Source organism: Paramormyrops kingsleyae, chromosome 2 (genome assembly GCF_048594095.1).
Source record: "Paramormyrops kingsleyae isolate MSU_618 chromosome 2, PKINGS_0.4, whole genome shotgun sequence".
Classification (NCBI taxonomy): Eukaryota; Metazoa; Chordata; class Actinopteri; order Osteoglossiformes; family Mormyridae; genus Paramormyrops; species Paramormyrops kingsleyae.
Genome location: NC_132798.1, coordinates 3,180,061 through 3,195,911, shown reverse-complemented (window position 1 = coordinate 3,195,911; position 15,851 = coordinate 3,180,061). Strand labels below are relative to the sequence as shown.

The 15,851-nt window shown below is 40.6% G+C and overlaps 1 protein-coding gene across 9 annotated transcripts in view; it reads left to right on the top strand.

The window, feature by feature from the left end:
- rgs3b (regulator of G protein signaling 3b) overlaps positions 1 to 15,851 on the top strand; it is an 88,977-nt gene that overhangs the window by 40,764 nt on the left and 32,362 nt on the right. For 7 of the 9 annotated variants that reach the window (XR_011984375.1, XM_072703537.1, XM_072703541.1 and 4 more), the window contains one exon: positions 6,727 to 6,852. Coding sequence is in view for 7 of the 9 variants with exons in the window: in XM_072703537.1 (XP_072559638.1) it covers positions 6,727 to 6,852 (126 nt within the window). In the remaining 2 variants the exon portion in view is untranslated. Of the gene's footprint in view, positions 1 to 1,345; positions 1,477 to 6,726; positions 6,853 to 13,459; positions 13,613 to 15,851 lie in introns of those variants that run through there. The other 2 variants (XM_072703561.1, XM_072703566.1) reach the window with 2 other exon arrangements.

Below are 15,851 nucleotides of genomic sequence, written 5' to 3'. Positions count from 1 at the left end.
CTAATCAATGTGCTTCATTCTTATACATTTTACAGTGTCTTTTCAGTGATTTTTAGTTTGTGATTTACGAAATATCTCAGCAGAGAGACAACTTTTCTTCTTATCTTGTATAAAGAATCATTTTATATGTACTAGGGCTTGGTCAGTAATAGAGATTAGCCAATATTATGATTCCATGAACAACATTGGTGGAAAACTTGTTAGTAAAACACTGATATTGTCTCTAAACATTTAGGATGGGAAAGGGAGCTGTTACTGGAGAAAATGCTGAGTATCTATACTTCCTGTATCATAACTTGCCACTCTTAGCCTGAGGTTATTAGTAAGTGATATGGTTTGGTTTAGGGTTAAGCTATGACATAATGTGTTTGTAGTTATGTATGTTAAGAACCAAGGGAAATTCTTTGTGTGGCGTGAGTTGTATTTGTAGCTGTTAAACATACGTGATGTGTGAGAGAGAAACCCACAGACGTGTAAACAAAACAAAACCAAAATAGTGATACACAACAAAGCGATCAAAATTCAGTATGCTTTATCTGAGGTCAGCATTCTGGAGAGTTCATTATTTACTGCTTTTGAGGTTACATTATGAGTTTATAAGGTGGGATATTCTAAGGCTGATTTTTCTGTTGTTTTGTTTGATTTCAGCAAGTTAACAATCATATGAAGTCTGCAAAGCATAGTTCAATTAAAACTAGTTTCTGACTAGAAAAGTATATCTGGCAGTATTACGAGTTATTGGATTTTTAAGTTTTTTTTAAATGTGTACTGGTATCGGAGAAAAAACTTTCATATCAGCCAGGCCCTAAAACAGGGGTGCCCAACTCCAGTCCTGGGGGGCCAGAGCCCTGCACATTTTTGGGTTTCCCCTCATTTAACACACCTGATTCAACTCTTGAGCTGAATCATTTATGGTGGAACAGGGAAAGAACTAAGCTACACATTGCTCCGGCCCCCCAGGACTGGAGTTGGGTACCCCTGCCCTAAAATATAGGCCTTACTGCACTTTTCTCCTCTGTGTTCATAGATATAATTTCAAAACACTAAGCCTCTTGCCTGCCTTGGCCATTTGAACTGGGGTCTACTGCGGACCTCATTTTGCTCAGCATCCCTCCCTTCAGTGGATTTCTGACCTCAATTAAGGCTTCTGCATACATAGTCCTTTTGCAGTTCTCCTGTCTCAGTCCAGATGGTATCCAACCTGTTCCCACTGCAACCCTGCCTGTCACCCAACAAGGCCTGTTCTATTTTAGCTGCCAGTTTAAAAGGAGCCTTTGTAACCCAGATTCAAATTAATGAATTTCGGCGAGAGTCAGAGAGGCTTGTTGGCGAGTTTGCGGAATTTCCTGTAGTACTTTGAGGATCGTCCACATGGGCAACCTGTCCAACAGACCCCGGAACAAGAAGATGAAACAGGGCTGGTTTTGTCGGGCTGCCGATTCCTTTAACCAGCGCCTCCTTTCTGACCGTGCACATGTGAGTCTTTGGCTGTCTGCTTCCCATATTCTCTATATGTTTTCTGTGGTATTTTTAATGTTCTATGTTTGTGGCATGTTTTTTTTTTCCTAAAGAGAGTTTTATGTGAAGCAAATGTTTTAGTTCAGTTGATGTGTGTTTGTGTAATCTAGGCATATAAAAAGTAGCCATCGTTCTCTTGCTTTCCCCATATTGCTAAACTGTGGTTTAAGTAAATGTTAAGTGCTGTGTGTAGGTGAGTGACTTTAATTAGAGACGACAGGGACCTGTGGCCTGGGCTGGAGCTGGAAAAGGCTCTGCCCTATGGCAGAGTTCAGCTGCTAAAGCTGTTCCTCATGTTATATGCATTTAGAAGACCAATTAACTGCCTGCTGGTTGCAAAGTGGAATGCACTGAATTAAATTAGGGATTCAATTTGATGTGCCTTGTTAAACAAATACATTTGTCATGGATGAAGTTCCTCGGTATCATTTTCATTTTGATTCTACCATTATGTTTGAAGTACATTTTCTTATTCCAGATTCGTTTTGGTGTGATTTTTTGTGTTTGTTTTTGCTGTTGGTTGGGGATCCCAAAATAAAGAGTGAGCCATCTGCTTGCTCTTATGATGTCTCCCTTTCAGGCAGTAAAACTTCCCTGTTTTTTGTAATGTGGTGTCATATTTATGAGTTGTTGTTTTCCTGCTTCTTCATATGCAGTAATATCCCTCCCAGCAGTGCATCATGTCCTGTTGCAAACCCCCCCCCCCCCCAAAAAAAAATCCTCAAGCACCTGCCCTAGTCTCCCCGAACATGGTCATTTACTGTAAATAACACCTATGCATAATTGCTTCTGAAAATACTGTATGGTAAGGTATATGAGAAGCATGTTAGCTAGCAATGTGTTACAAACGGGGATTGACATAACTGGTACTGAAGTACACATTAGCAGTACAAAGGGTTAAATACATCTGTAATTTCTTGTCGTAACAGCACAGATGCGTTCTACCATAGTTTTTATTATAAAAAATAGCCTTCTTGTTATAAAATATCCTCCATTGCACTACTGTGAAAGTCAGAGGTCAACCCCGCCCATGCCACACCGGATTGGTTAGTGAAAGTCAGAGGTCAACCCCGCCCATGCCACACCAGATTGGTTTGTGAAAGTCAGAGGTCAACCCCGCCCATGCCACACTGGATTGGTTAGTGAAAGTCAGAGGTCAACCCCGCCCTTGCCACACCGGATTGGTTAGTGAAAGTCAGAGGTCAACCCCACCCATGCCACACCGGATTGGTTAGTGAAAGTCAGAGGTCAACCCCGCCCATGCCACACCAGATTGGTTTAACAAAATGGATTCATGGGTTAAAGTTTATTTAAATCAACTCTGAGCGAAAATGGCTTGTGAATCTTCTGCTTGTTGCATCAAGCGGCTAGAAGAGACCTGAATGAGAGGCAAATTTTTTTCCACACTAGTGTGACCGTCAATATTTATTTTTATTGAACCTTTCAGGGTGAGGAACACTGAGAGTATAGGTTTGGACACATTCAAGATCGACTGGCCCTTAAACTGGAAGAAGAACCCTTTTGGTTATTTTAAGCTTTATTGGGGCTCAACTAACAATATAGTCAGTGATGACACAAAGGACAACAACCAAAAGCTGCTTTATATGAGTCTTTTTGGTTCCTCTGCTCCTATATTTATGTATGAATACCAATGGCTGTGATATGAAGGCCTTTGGTAAAGACTTGTGTATTGTGTCTCAGTCAGCCTTTTTCCTCATTGGCCTGAATGTCTTATAAAAGAAAGGAAAAACATGCAATCCACAAGATGGAAAAATTCTTAATGAGAAATCCATAGGAATCATCAATACATCAGTAATGTCTTTGTGATGTGTGTATGCTCTTTGTGAACACCTATTAGACTGATCAGGACATACATACATACATATACACATAAACTATAAATGAAAATATAAGCCAAATGAAACAACTTTCCTTTATAGCATGGAAACCGTATGTAACAGTGCACGTCTGACATCCTATTAACTGGTTGTGTGGTGATGGCATAGTCTAATTGTAGGCTGTCCCTTAACTTTAAATGCACTAGTTAACTGTTTCAACCCTTGAAACAGAGCAGTATTTAATGTCCCTTATGAAAAGAATGCCTTAAATTTTCTCCGCTGTTATGTCTCTTTGCAGAAGTTACATTGATGAATTTTGCTAATAAAGGTACTCAGATGGTGTTTGTGTGTGTGTGTGTGAGCGGGTATACCTTACCTTGTGGGGACACACAATGTGATGAATACCCATAAGGGAAAACTCAAGTTAATAAAGATCTGTGGCTGCAATGAAAATACTAAAAATGCAAAAACTCTTGTATTTTGCTTGGTTACTTATAGTTATGGTTAGGGCTGGGTAGGGGTTAAGGTTGTCATAGTTAGCATTAGCATTTTTCCCATAGAAATGAATGAGCGGTTCCCATAAAGATATGTTTACCCGACATGTGTGTGTGTGTGTGTGTGTGTGTGTGTGTGTGTAATCAGTGTACCGAGGGAGGAGTTCCCTCTTTTTGACTTAGGGAATATGTTTTGTTTTTAAGGAGCCATCTAGCTTTCACAAGCATCTGAATGTAGCATTGGTACCTGTAATACTGATTCTTTTTTTTCCATTGAAGGAAAGGTAAAGTTCATGAGACAAAGTGTTTTGTTTAACATAGTAAACACAACTTAAATAGTTTAACCAATAAGTAGGGGCGTAGTGCGGGGTATTTATGTGACAGGAAAACTGGAAATAGAGAAGAAGCGCATGAAGCTTCACATGGTTAGTGGCTAAAGGTACCAGTTACTGCTGATATTGTGCCAGAATTTGCTAAACCATTAAATCGTGATTGTAACTCTGACATTTTTAGATGCCTAGATGTCCTAAGTACGATATGTTGTGAACGTTATCATAATGTTAGTCCTTTCACGTAGTCAGCTATGTTTTATTAACCTTAGTCAGCCTCCAGTTATTTACTGGCCGCCCTGTGTATTGTGCATGCTGAATGTGGACAATAATATTCAAGCTTACTAAAGCAGACATGCCAAAGTATTCATAAAACACAATTACCGGTAATATAACAAACCTTTGCAGGAAATGGTGTTGAACAGTCTACCTGGAAATCGTTTTCAGAGCTGCTTGTTTGACTTTCCTTTTTCTCATTCTGTCAGACAGTTTACACTTAGGAAAGATCTGATCTGGCTGAATGAATTTCAGGTTAACACTTTACTTGAGGGGATACACATAGTAGTAACTCAGTTACTACTGAAATACAATTATGAGTAAATATAGTAGCTACTTGAGATTTTAAAAAATGCTTCATAAGTCATTAATGATGAACAAACATGAGATTAGTATTTTACTTGTGTTCCTTCAGTAGTTCACAGTGGTTTACAGAATGAACATATATATATATATATACATATAATATATATGACGGCCAAAACATCTGTCTGGACACTAGCTTATTCATTCAGCTTACTAAATTGTAATATATATATATATATGATGAACAAACATGAGATCAGTATGTAACTAAGGCTTAGACTGTGGTTAATACTATGTTATTACTATTTTATTTCTGTCCCCTTAAGTAAAGTGTTAATTTCAGGATCCTTACGATACCTTGTCCTGTCTTTTGGAGGCAGTCTGCCACTGGTCTTCACAATGGTATATTTTTACTTTTTCACTGAATTAATTTGCTCAGTTGGCTTTGGTCTGTTTCAGAGTTGTTCTGGACACCACTAACCTCAGGCGAGTATGTAATTAAACTGCCTTTGAAGGATGTTCCGTGCACTACTACACAAGTTACCTGTGAGTGAACCTGTAACATTCCTCTTAGGAGCCACAGAGAGTGAGATGGGAGGGACAGCTGGCTTGGAGTTCCGCTGTCTTATGGCTCTAGCTAAACAGCTGCAGGATGGTTTCTGCTGTGAAGAAAAGTCTATAGCTTTTAGCTGGATCTCCGAGCAAATCAGAATAAACAACTGATATAAAAAGATGTTAACATATGATTCTTAGTATATTTATTTTGGAAATTTTGAATATTTACCGAAATTTCTGTCCACGCCAACCGAAGACTAACAGGGGGGCGGAAGCCTGAACAAGTTTTGGTAGCTTTTGTGTTCTGAATGGGCGGCAACCAAAATTATTCTGTTACAACAATTGCTGCATATTCACCAATATTTTAAATTTCATAGTACGGAATGCAGCCATGAAAACTTTCAAATGAGACGTCGCTTTTTTGAGTTTTTGGGGAAAAAAAATCGAAGGGGGGTTTTTAAAGTTGTTTTTTTTTTTAAATATATACTTAAATCTTTTAAGTCTATAGTTACAGCAAGAGAAATGTGCAGAACAATGATTTCATACGTGTGGTTTTTTAAAACGTCGTACCTAAACCTTAAATATTAAATACTTAAATATTAGCAGCCTGGCAGCAGTTTGAGGTGAATCTTACCTGTTGGGAAAGACTCCTTACTGTGGATTGCAGAGGATAAACAGTGTTTTATGTTGTACCCGTCATCAACAAAAAGAAATTCCCGATAAAGGGAATACACAGCTATCGCAGAAGTGACAGGTACAAGGCCACCTGTGTAATTCAGCTGTATGTGCATAATTTACTGCAGACTCTACCCTGTCAGTTTTTGGAAAAGGGAAGAAGCGTCAGTCCTGTCGAATGACAAGAAGGGACTTGATTTACATGCGTGTTTCCTAATAGAACCTGAGAAGCCTTGTACTGGGAAATGGGTCATATGTAGTTCTGCTACCAGACACGCTTCTTCGCTTGGCCTTAGAGCAGGGTTCACAGTTTGGCAAGGTAGTAGTATTTATTTACACAGAGCAACTGCAAGACCTATATGGATTTATGAAAACAAACAGAGAAACTGAATATGCTTTACATGGTTTCAGATACCTATATGTATGTGCTTTTCTTTTCATCTACTGTGGTCACCTAAGACTCTGGTAACTTATATTATTGCCTTTTATTGACATCTAATTATGTTAATGACTTCCCTATTGACTGCAGTATATCATAAATGAAGCTGTTACATCTGTATGTATATTAGAGACAAATGTCAGGATATGAGAATCCAATGGGCTTTTTTCCTCTTCTGTGATTATTTAAATGATGTAAAGCTGGGATAAAACTTTTTATGAACAAAGAGTAACAGCAACCATTTCCCTCCTTTTTTCCCTCCATTCCTCTCTGTTCCTTTTACTTGGTGCATGAAGAGGAGCGAGCACCTGGTCAGTCTGGAAACATACTCTGTGGATCAGAAGAGGCGAGTGTATGAGTGCCTGCAGGACAGCATGGACAAGCAGAGGCAGCTGCGGGAGAGGCCCAGCCTCGCTGGGCAGGTAGGCACCCGGACACATCTGGAAGGGCCTTGCACGCGTCACCTGTCAAGGGCTGCATGATACCAGATCGCAATTTCCTACCGAGTATATGGCGTATGCATCCTTAAGGCTGTAGATGACAGGCGAAACATTTATCCAGTTGCCAGCTTTTCACTAATGTACGTAAGTTTACAATTTAGTAAGCTGAATGAATAAGCTAGTGTCCAGACAGATGTTTTGGCCGTCATGTAAAGCTCTGGTGATTATAACACATATGCCTTATCACCAGAGGGAATCGCAATCTGATGTCGCACAGCTCTAACCTGTCATGAAGTAATGTGAAATATCGATGTTTTTCTTTGACACTCGTTTACCAAAGTTGTACCATGTGGTTTCACAAAAAATATGCTAAATAGCTAAGAGTATGTAGACACCCTTTTTAATTATGTAAACTGCACCCACTGCTGACACAAAAAAGCACAAGAAAAAGCACTAAGGCCTCTAAACTCTAGCACAAACACTGGCAGCAGAATGGATAGATGTACAGAAGAACTTAGTGACATTCAGCCTGGCACTATGAAATTTCTGGCCTCCTAAATGTGCCCCGAGTAACTGCAAATGAAGTGATTGTGAGTGGAAACCTCTAGGAGTAAGTTTAGTTGTGAAGCGTTAGGCCACATAAGCTCACAGAAAGGGTCCTGGTCACTCAACATCAACACCCAACCTGAATGGCAGCAAATCCCACCAGCAATGTTCCAGCATCTAACAGAAAGCCTTCTCAGAAGAGTAGAAGCTATAATAGCAACAAAGGTCAGACCAGCTTCATATAAATACACTTGATTTTGGAATGAGATGTTGGACTAGCTGGTGTCCACATTCTTATGATCATATATATACCAACAGGGCTTCATGCACCAGCATTCTCTCTTGTTCTCTGATGCAGGAAGGAAGTAGGGTGAAGTTTGCTCTGATCTGATTCTATAGTGCTGGTGGCCAGTTCCTGAAGGTGTTAACACCATGCTGAACTACTCTCCATAGGCCTTCTTTTGATTATGTGGACTTGTTTTCCATTAATACAAGCAATTAGGGATGTATTTGCTCTTGTATTCTTTGCTGGAACATCCGATTGCGCAGTTTTTCTCCCTGCCTTTGTTTTATTTTCTGTCTAGTTCCTGAATGCTGAGGAAAGCGGTGATGTTGTGCACAGATACGTTTATAAAGCTAAGCAGGGACCACTTTGCCAGGGATACGCTTGTCAGCTTTAGATACATCTGTCATAAAGTAATAATACGTCAACACAGGTGGTAATAGAACAGGAAAAGCCTGCGGGGAGGGGAGGGGATGAAGCATTGAACTGCTAAACCACTTTCCAATTATAGCTGCTGCACAGAACGACGCGGGAATCACATGACCGAATCTATTAGCATTTAAGTTCAAAGGGATAGCATGGTTATTAATGCCATTTGTTTACAAATTTATGCCACCACCTGGATAGGCATAGTGTTCCTTTATGCTTTTCATATGAAGGACCGACTCCAGTGTATATACTTACATTAAATCCTTATAATTACTGTAAGTCCCTTAAAGCCACTGTCCATCCTGGGAATGTCTCTGGGATGTGAGGATGAAAAGGTGACATATGATTAACCCAAAGATGAAGGAAAAGGCTGGGACTGTATTGCATACTTGACTCCCTACCACAGACTTTGGTAGAATGGGGGGGATGGAGGATACCACAGTTTCCCCCTCTCTGTGTGAACAGACTGTCTTGCTCAAATGCCAGGGCTCCTGGGAGAAGCCTGCAGCGTGTGTTCATTTTGTTTGCCTCTCGCTGGTCACACTGCTTCAAAGTTGCTCTGTCATTTGGGGGCAACGGGGCCATTTCTGATTTGAACTCAGCACTTTCTTTGAAATCTGATTACTGTTACGCGCTGCCAAACAGCTGTGAAAATCTGTGCGGACACGTGAGAGAAAAGCTTGCCATGTGCCTCAGGTGGCAACTCAAACAACAAAGCGATTCCCTCAGATTGAGGCTGAAGTGTTTCCCAGAACCAGATCACGGCAGACATATTGGCAAAGTACTCTTATGGAAAGCCAAATAAAAGCCCAGTTTTTTTCTTGCTGTCATTATTTTCTGTCTGATTACATGTGTGCGTTGACTGTACTTCATATGCCATATGCCAGGCGTGTTCTGAAAATGTCTTAGGTAAATAATTAATTCATCAGGATTATGAGCATAACTGTGTTTGAATAGAAATTGCATAATTTAAATTAGTTGTTGCTTTTGAAGTTTATGTTTGAGTGTCATGTAGTGTACATTATTATTTAACATATTAACTGCTACACAGGACAGATTCTTGGAGGAAGGTATCCTGCCGTACTCTCTGCTGAAAGTGCGGCGGTGAAGTGGAGAGCAGGAGCTGGTCACCTCAGCTTCAGGGAGACGTCCTTGATGGGGTGACACATGGCCCCTGACGCACAGCTGCTCTCATTTCTGGAAACGGAGAGTTTTATGAGCTGCTGAGCAGTTTATTTTGATGAACAGCACTACCAGATGCCCACGTAATCCACCTAGGAGTCAGACACTTGGAATATATTTAAGATCTTTTTTTTTTCCTGGCCAGCCCTAGTGTGTTTGTTATACAGAAGAGTGTTTTAACGTTGAACGACTCGGGCTGCACTCAGGTGTGGCGGGCTGACGGCAGCGCGCTGTGTATCACGCACATTGACAGCCATTTCCCTTTGGCCGTTCATGTACGTTAATGTAGTCATGTTTCCTATAGGACAGTGAATATGGGGTCACTTACTCCTATCTTGTTCCCAGGCCGATTTTATTTGGAGCTGTGGTACGCTTGATGCATACATCACTGGCAGTGCACTGTAATAAAGCAGCTGTGGAATGGTTACAGTGCAGTTATCGTTTCTCATGTTGCTTTACATTTATTTAATGTACTGCACTGCTGATAGGAAGCATATGACCAAAGATTCACTTACTAATTCACTAATTCTAGTGATGTGACAATAAAAGTGATTTGATTTGATTTACAGGTGTGATACAGTCATTTGTAGTGACAGTATTCTGATTATTTTGACAATAAGGGGTGTTTACATAATGCACACAACAATGTGTGGTCTGCTTTGCGGGTTGAGTCAAATGCCCACTGCTGCTGTTCTACATAATGCAAATGTGCCCCATGCTGTTTGGGCTGTGGGGACTCTAAAGGACTTCTGCTGTACCCATCAGGCCAATTTCCCCCTCTTACGCAAATCATTAATCCTGCTCCTGAAGGAGCTGAAGTTTATTAGTATAAAAACTGCTGTTGAATTGATTAGTATCCATATTAGCCTATTCTGGTGGGTGGCACGGTGGTGCAGTGGTTAGTACTGTTGCCTCATGCTTCAGGAACCAGGGTTCTATGTGAGTGGAGTTTGCATGTTCTCCCTGTATCTTTGTGGAGTTTCCTCCAGGTACTCCAGTTTCCCCCCATAGTTAAAGACATGCTCATGTTAATTGGAGTTACCGAATTGCATGTGTGAATGTGCCCTGTTGTGGGTTGATGCCCCATCCTGGATTTTTCCTTGCCTTGTACCTATAGCCTCCAGACCCTTTGTGAACCTGAACAGGATAAGTGGTTACAAAAATTGGATGGACCAATTCAGTGCCTGGATCTTCTTTGGTGGTTCAGATACTTTGCTTGTCTTTCAATTTGTTGGCAGAAAATAGCTGTTTAATATTATTTGAAGTTGTAAAACTTGTTTCACAGTGATGGTAACCTATCTCTCTCTGCTTCATCTGTGATGCCTGAAACATCACTAAAAAAGCAGTGTAGAATATGCCTTTTGCCCGGCTCTTGCTCTCCTCGGTTGGGCCAGAGAACGCAGTCTTATCTTATCTGTAGCGAGTTTCTGCTTAGCTTCACAGAATCCTGCCTCACTCTTATGGAGAGCAAAATAAACGTCTGCCTTAGCGCATCTATCCAACCATCCATCTTCCAAGAGCTCACCCTGCTTGGGGTCACCAGGGGAGCTAAAGGCCCGAGGCTGGGGTAAACCCCGGATGGGACACCAGCTCAGAGCATATATCTCCTGCTAAATTCTATCATGTTAATATATTGCAGATTCGGCCTAGTCAACAGTAGTTTTGTACAACATACAATAGGATGAACAGGTGCTGACTTTTTTCCGGTGTATGATGTTAAGGGGAATCTAATAATTTTTTTTAAAGCGTTTAACTTGAAGCCTGTGCTGTAATATTTCCAGCTGTCGTTCGGGTACTGCGCCATCAGTGTGTCCGTAGGCCAGCCTTCCCAGGACTGAGGCGCTCTTCCCGTTAACACAGCATGCTCCTTGGCAGATCAGACAATGTTCTAATCCCTCTCAGCCTCATCTGCTCTTGCAGACCCCCACCCCCTCATATTCTTACATGCAGGAGCTTGCCTTCTTTTTGGGTGCAACTGGGAGTGTCTTCTCCAGAATCACTGTGGGTGGGGGGGGGGGGGGGTAATATACAGTATGTTTAGTACCTTCTACTAAATGTGGCCATGCATATTACCAAAATAAAGAGCTTTTATGTAGCAGCAGTGGACAATTTTTTTGTACATTGTCTGACTTGATTCACTCGTTATGCAATTTTAGTGTGAAACTGTTGGTGAAACAGCACTGGTGAAATGCAGTTTTAGGGCGCCCTAGAGATGTATTTCTCGGAGCATAAAACAATGCATATATATTTCATAATTTAGAGAGTAGCACATAAGAAAAAAGACCAAGAAATGTTATTAATGCGGTTGATGTAAGTTAACATATTACTTTTGTCCAGGGTGCTTCACTCTCTGGAGTACTTACGCTTTGTTTCCTCAGTCTTGGAGATCGCTCTCCCTGCCTCTTCTTTTTGAGGAAGCAAATTGTTCCCCTTCCATAGAGTAGAAGACCCAGAGTGCATTGAGGGCAGAACCCTTTCATTCGGATATGATTGCAAATTAAACTGAGATAAAGGTATCATCCCAGAAAGAGATGCATTGATCAGTTTAAAAAATACAAAGTCCATGTGAAAAATCTTAGTGAGGTCTCCCGTGATGGACACACTCGTAGCCATATGAACTTAATGCAAACACCTGAAGGAATAATCTTTGTAAGACAATAAAACCAAATAGTTTGTTTTCTCTCTCACCTGCATTTGTGCATAGCCTAAGGGAGAGTCTTCCTGTAGTTTAACATGTCCATGTCTTCCTTTGGGAGTTCAGTTCATCGTCCTGCTGGCTCCAGAAATAGTTCCAGGACTGAGGCTGCTTTGAGTCTCCAGAGGAGACTGAGTGAGCAAGTGCTTCACCCTCCCTGATCTCCTACCATTTTTTGCATCTAATTGGAATACAAGCTCTACCACAGCATGTGTGGATGTGTAACAGTAAAGGGAAGGAGGATGTAGTGAGAAGCTCTGCCAAATCAGTTTTTAGCCGCCTTTGCTAAGATCTTTGTAGGCACTTCTCAACAAAAACATCTCCAGAGGAACACAGGCACAGATGTCCAGCTCTTTGAGTTGCATAGTCTCTGAGAAACTTCCTGGCTCTCTGGTGCCCATCTACAAGGTACACCTGCTTGAGTGTGTTTTGTTTTTCATGTTTGAAGCTCTGTAGTTATGCCAGAATGTGGGAGTGCTGTTTGAGATGTATTTACAGCAATGCTTTACTTTGGTTTTGCTTTATTTCACTGTAATGGACTTTGTGTGGCTTTATTTTTTGTCTTCTTGATCATTTCTAAGTGAAAACGGGCTGTAGTCAGGACACGAAGGAGCATGAAGGGAAGATGGTGTGCAGTATCTTACTGATATTATTTCTATTTGAAAAAATGGGTTTATCTGTAGTGAGTCTGGGATTTGTGAATGATCAGTTCCCAGGCAAGCAAGATGAGCCGGTGTATCTCACGAAAGAGTTTTAAAATAACAGTGCACATTGATTACAGTAATTGTGGCCACATGGATATTGGCTTTTAGAATGAGGTTGAAAGTCTTCATGATGAATTTAAGAGAAAGAGATGCAACAAGCAACTAAGCAAAGCAACCATGACATTGCCAGACATCCATGACATTGATATGCAGATTGAGGCCATGTAAACAGTGTTCTTCCAAACAGCAAACGTGTCACCTAGTTCATGTCACCTAATGCCTTTGTTCCTGCATATTCAACATCTCAGCAGCAGATTTCAGTCATTTTGTCTTGTGGTAAGGAAATGAGGCATGTGTCTGCACAGCTGGTCCTGGCCAGTGGCTCAAAAGACTTAATTGAAGTCAAACTGTGTGTGTCAGCTGTACAAGGTGGTCAGGTAGCAGGAGAAGAAGATTGTCTGGGAGGAGGGATGCTGCTGCTCTTGTTCTGTATGCTCAGAATGTCTCTGATTCTGTTCCATGTCAGACACTGGAATTATCCCGATGGAGACTCTCCCTCTCTCTCTCTCTCTCTCTCTCCCTCTCTCCCTCTCTCTCTCGCTCTCTCTCCCTCTCTCTCTCTCTCGCTCTCTCTCCCTCTCTCTCTCTCTCTCCCTCCCTCCCTCCCTCTGCTCTGTATGGGAGTCTCCCCTCTCGGCTCTCCTGGCTCAATGTTGGCTGCAGTGACTGTAGTCTCTCGCCGCCCATCTGCCTCATGCTGCCACACATGTGACTGAGCTGGAGAAAAGCAGAGAGAAGCTTTACTCAGTTTTACTGGGATGTACAGGGAGACGTTCCTGGCTAGTGGCTTTGCTGGGAAAGTTTCTTAGACACTAAACCTCCTGCATTTCCTCAGTATTACTGGTAAGTTTCTTTTTAGGATTTCAGTCTTTGCGATTGGGGACTTACAGTAATTTTACGTATTATTGTAATTGGCCTGCAGCAATAGTGACCTGTTTGCAATGTGTGTTTTTATGTGGAGTGTAGATTTGACTAAGGGGTGGAAATGTACTATTTAGGTAATATAACTGACACAAACTGGCAGTTACATATAACCTGCCTTTGGTGTTGCTTACTACTCAATTGTCTGTCAGGATTAATTTGATTCTGCTAAATTTGACAGTTCATGAAGTTTTCATCTTCTCCTGTTCTTTCACTTGTGGACATATATAACATGACATTTTGTTTGGTTTAGTTAAATGTAATGACAAAATTATACCGTATACTCAGGGTCTCCTAAAATGTAATATTGGCCAGAGTACTTCATATCCTGGTCACTGCTTTTTCTTACAGTTGGTCGTTTCCTCAGTTGAAGCTATGGCAGCCTCTTGGAATCACATAGAATGCGGGTGTTTATTGTTTTATGGGGAATTGTGAAAGCCTCATACAACATGCGCAGGCAGAGTTGTTTGAGAGGCCCGGATAGACTGTGTTCACTCCTGTCTGTGTATAGCTAAAGATCCTGCCTTTCATTACAAAAACAATAAAAAATCACTGTTACTGCTACCCCAGCTCAACATACACCTGATTTCAAGAGATATTTGGAACTTTTCATTAATGCTTTTTCTTTCTTTCTTTTCATTAATTCCATTTCCACTTGAAAGGTGGTATAATATGGCCAATATTTTACAGCAATAAGTACATAATGATCTGTAATGACAATACAATACAATACAATCTAATATTTGAGCGATAATTCGGTTTGGTATAATTGCAAACATTGCTGATTTGCATTTTAGTAAGTTGCATGATTTATAACTGTCAGCCATCTCTGTTAGTTTCTACAGTGATCTTAACGCAGAGGTAGACTTACTTCTGACATAATTTAATCCAACATTAAATAGATATCCTTTACTTGGAACTACAATAACTAGGGAGCTGACGTCATACCTTAAAATATCTGCAGAGATGATGTATGAAAGGTTTAGAGCTGTGCAAACATCATGTAATATGTTATCAACATACTTGCTATAACTTCCTTAAAGTAAAACTAGATAACAGTGATCCCTTATTTCCATTTATTGTTTGGTTATTCTTCACTGCAGTTCTTATCTTAAAACAAAAACCCTCCACGCAATATACAGTGATGAAACTAGCCAGTGCATCACAGACTGGGCATTCCCAGTCTGTTTTCTTAGTGATTTACATTTATCAAATTGTACAAGTGTCTAATGTATGTTCAGTTTACTTTTTTGTTTTCATAATTTCTGGTTTTTCATTTATTTTTATTTTATTACTTTTGAAGTGGATTTACGAATATGTATGTATCAAGAAAATTCCGAAATAGTGTCAGTCAGAATGTAGTGAAAGTCAACACTTCTGCTTGGGAAGGTTTATAGTTCAGCATGTTCATGTCTTCCAATAAAATCTTGGCAGTTTTTGTGCAGCATTCCTTTATCAGTGTAACTACTCCTAGTGCAGGGTATGTTTGCATCTGTGCTGTCCATAAAAGTTGTTCAGATCAGGTGGCTCTGAATCATAGTCCATGCATTAAGCTTATTAATGATGATTGTTGATCATGATTAACTTGGCCGAGATCCTGTCCACCTGCCGTTCCTCACCGCCTCCTGCTGCTCTTCCTATTGCCGTCGGCTGCTGTCACAGATCAATATCATTCCTGGCCTCAGTTATTGTATTCCCTCATTTTGTTGTCATTGTCTGTTTGTTGCCGTGAAGTGAATAATGATGTCTCCTTGTCTACTACTATTTAAACATTAGGTGCCAGATGTGAGTTGGTGACCCTCAGGTGACATCATATTGAGTGTTTTCTGTACTGCGTTTTAGATGCTTCTGGGTAAAGTTGTTTCATATAGCAGATATATTCAGGTCGTGTAGTTGAACACAGCAGATGTGCACTTCAGGAAACATTATCAGTGTTAATTCAATTTTCATGTTTTATTTTAAATGATGAGGTAGTGAGTAGGGGAAGGACATTCAGGGAAGAGGAACGGGACACAGCAGAATTAGTTCCTAAACTGCTATTAGAAGATTAAAAATGATTAAAATATTAAAAATGTATCATCTTAATGAATCTTTACTGAGACCCCTGGGCCAAGTTTCCTATTAAGCTACAAAAGGGAGATGATTATGTTAGGATTTCATT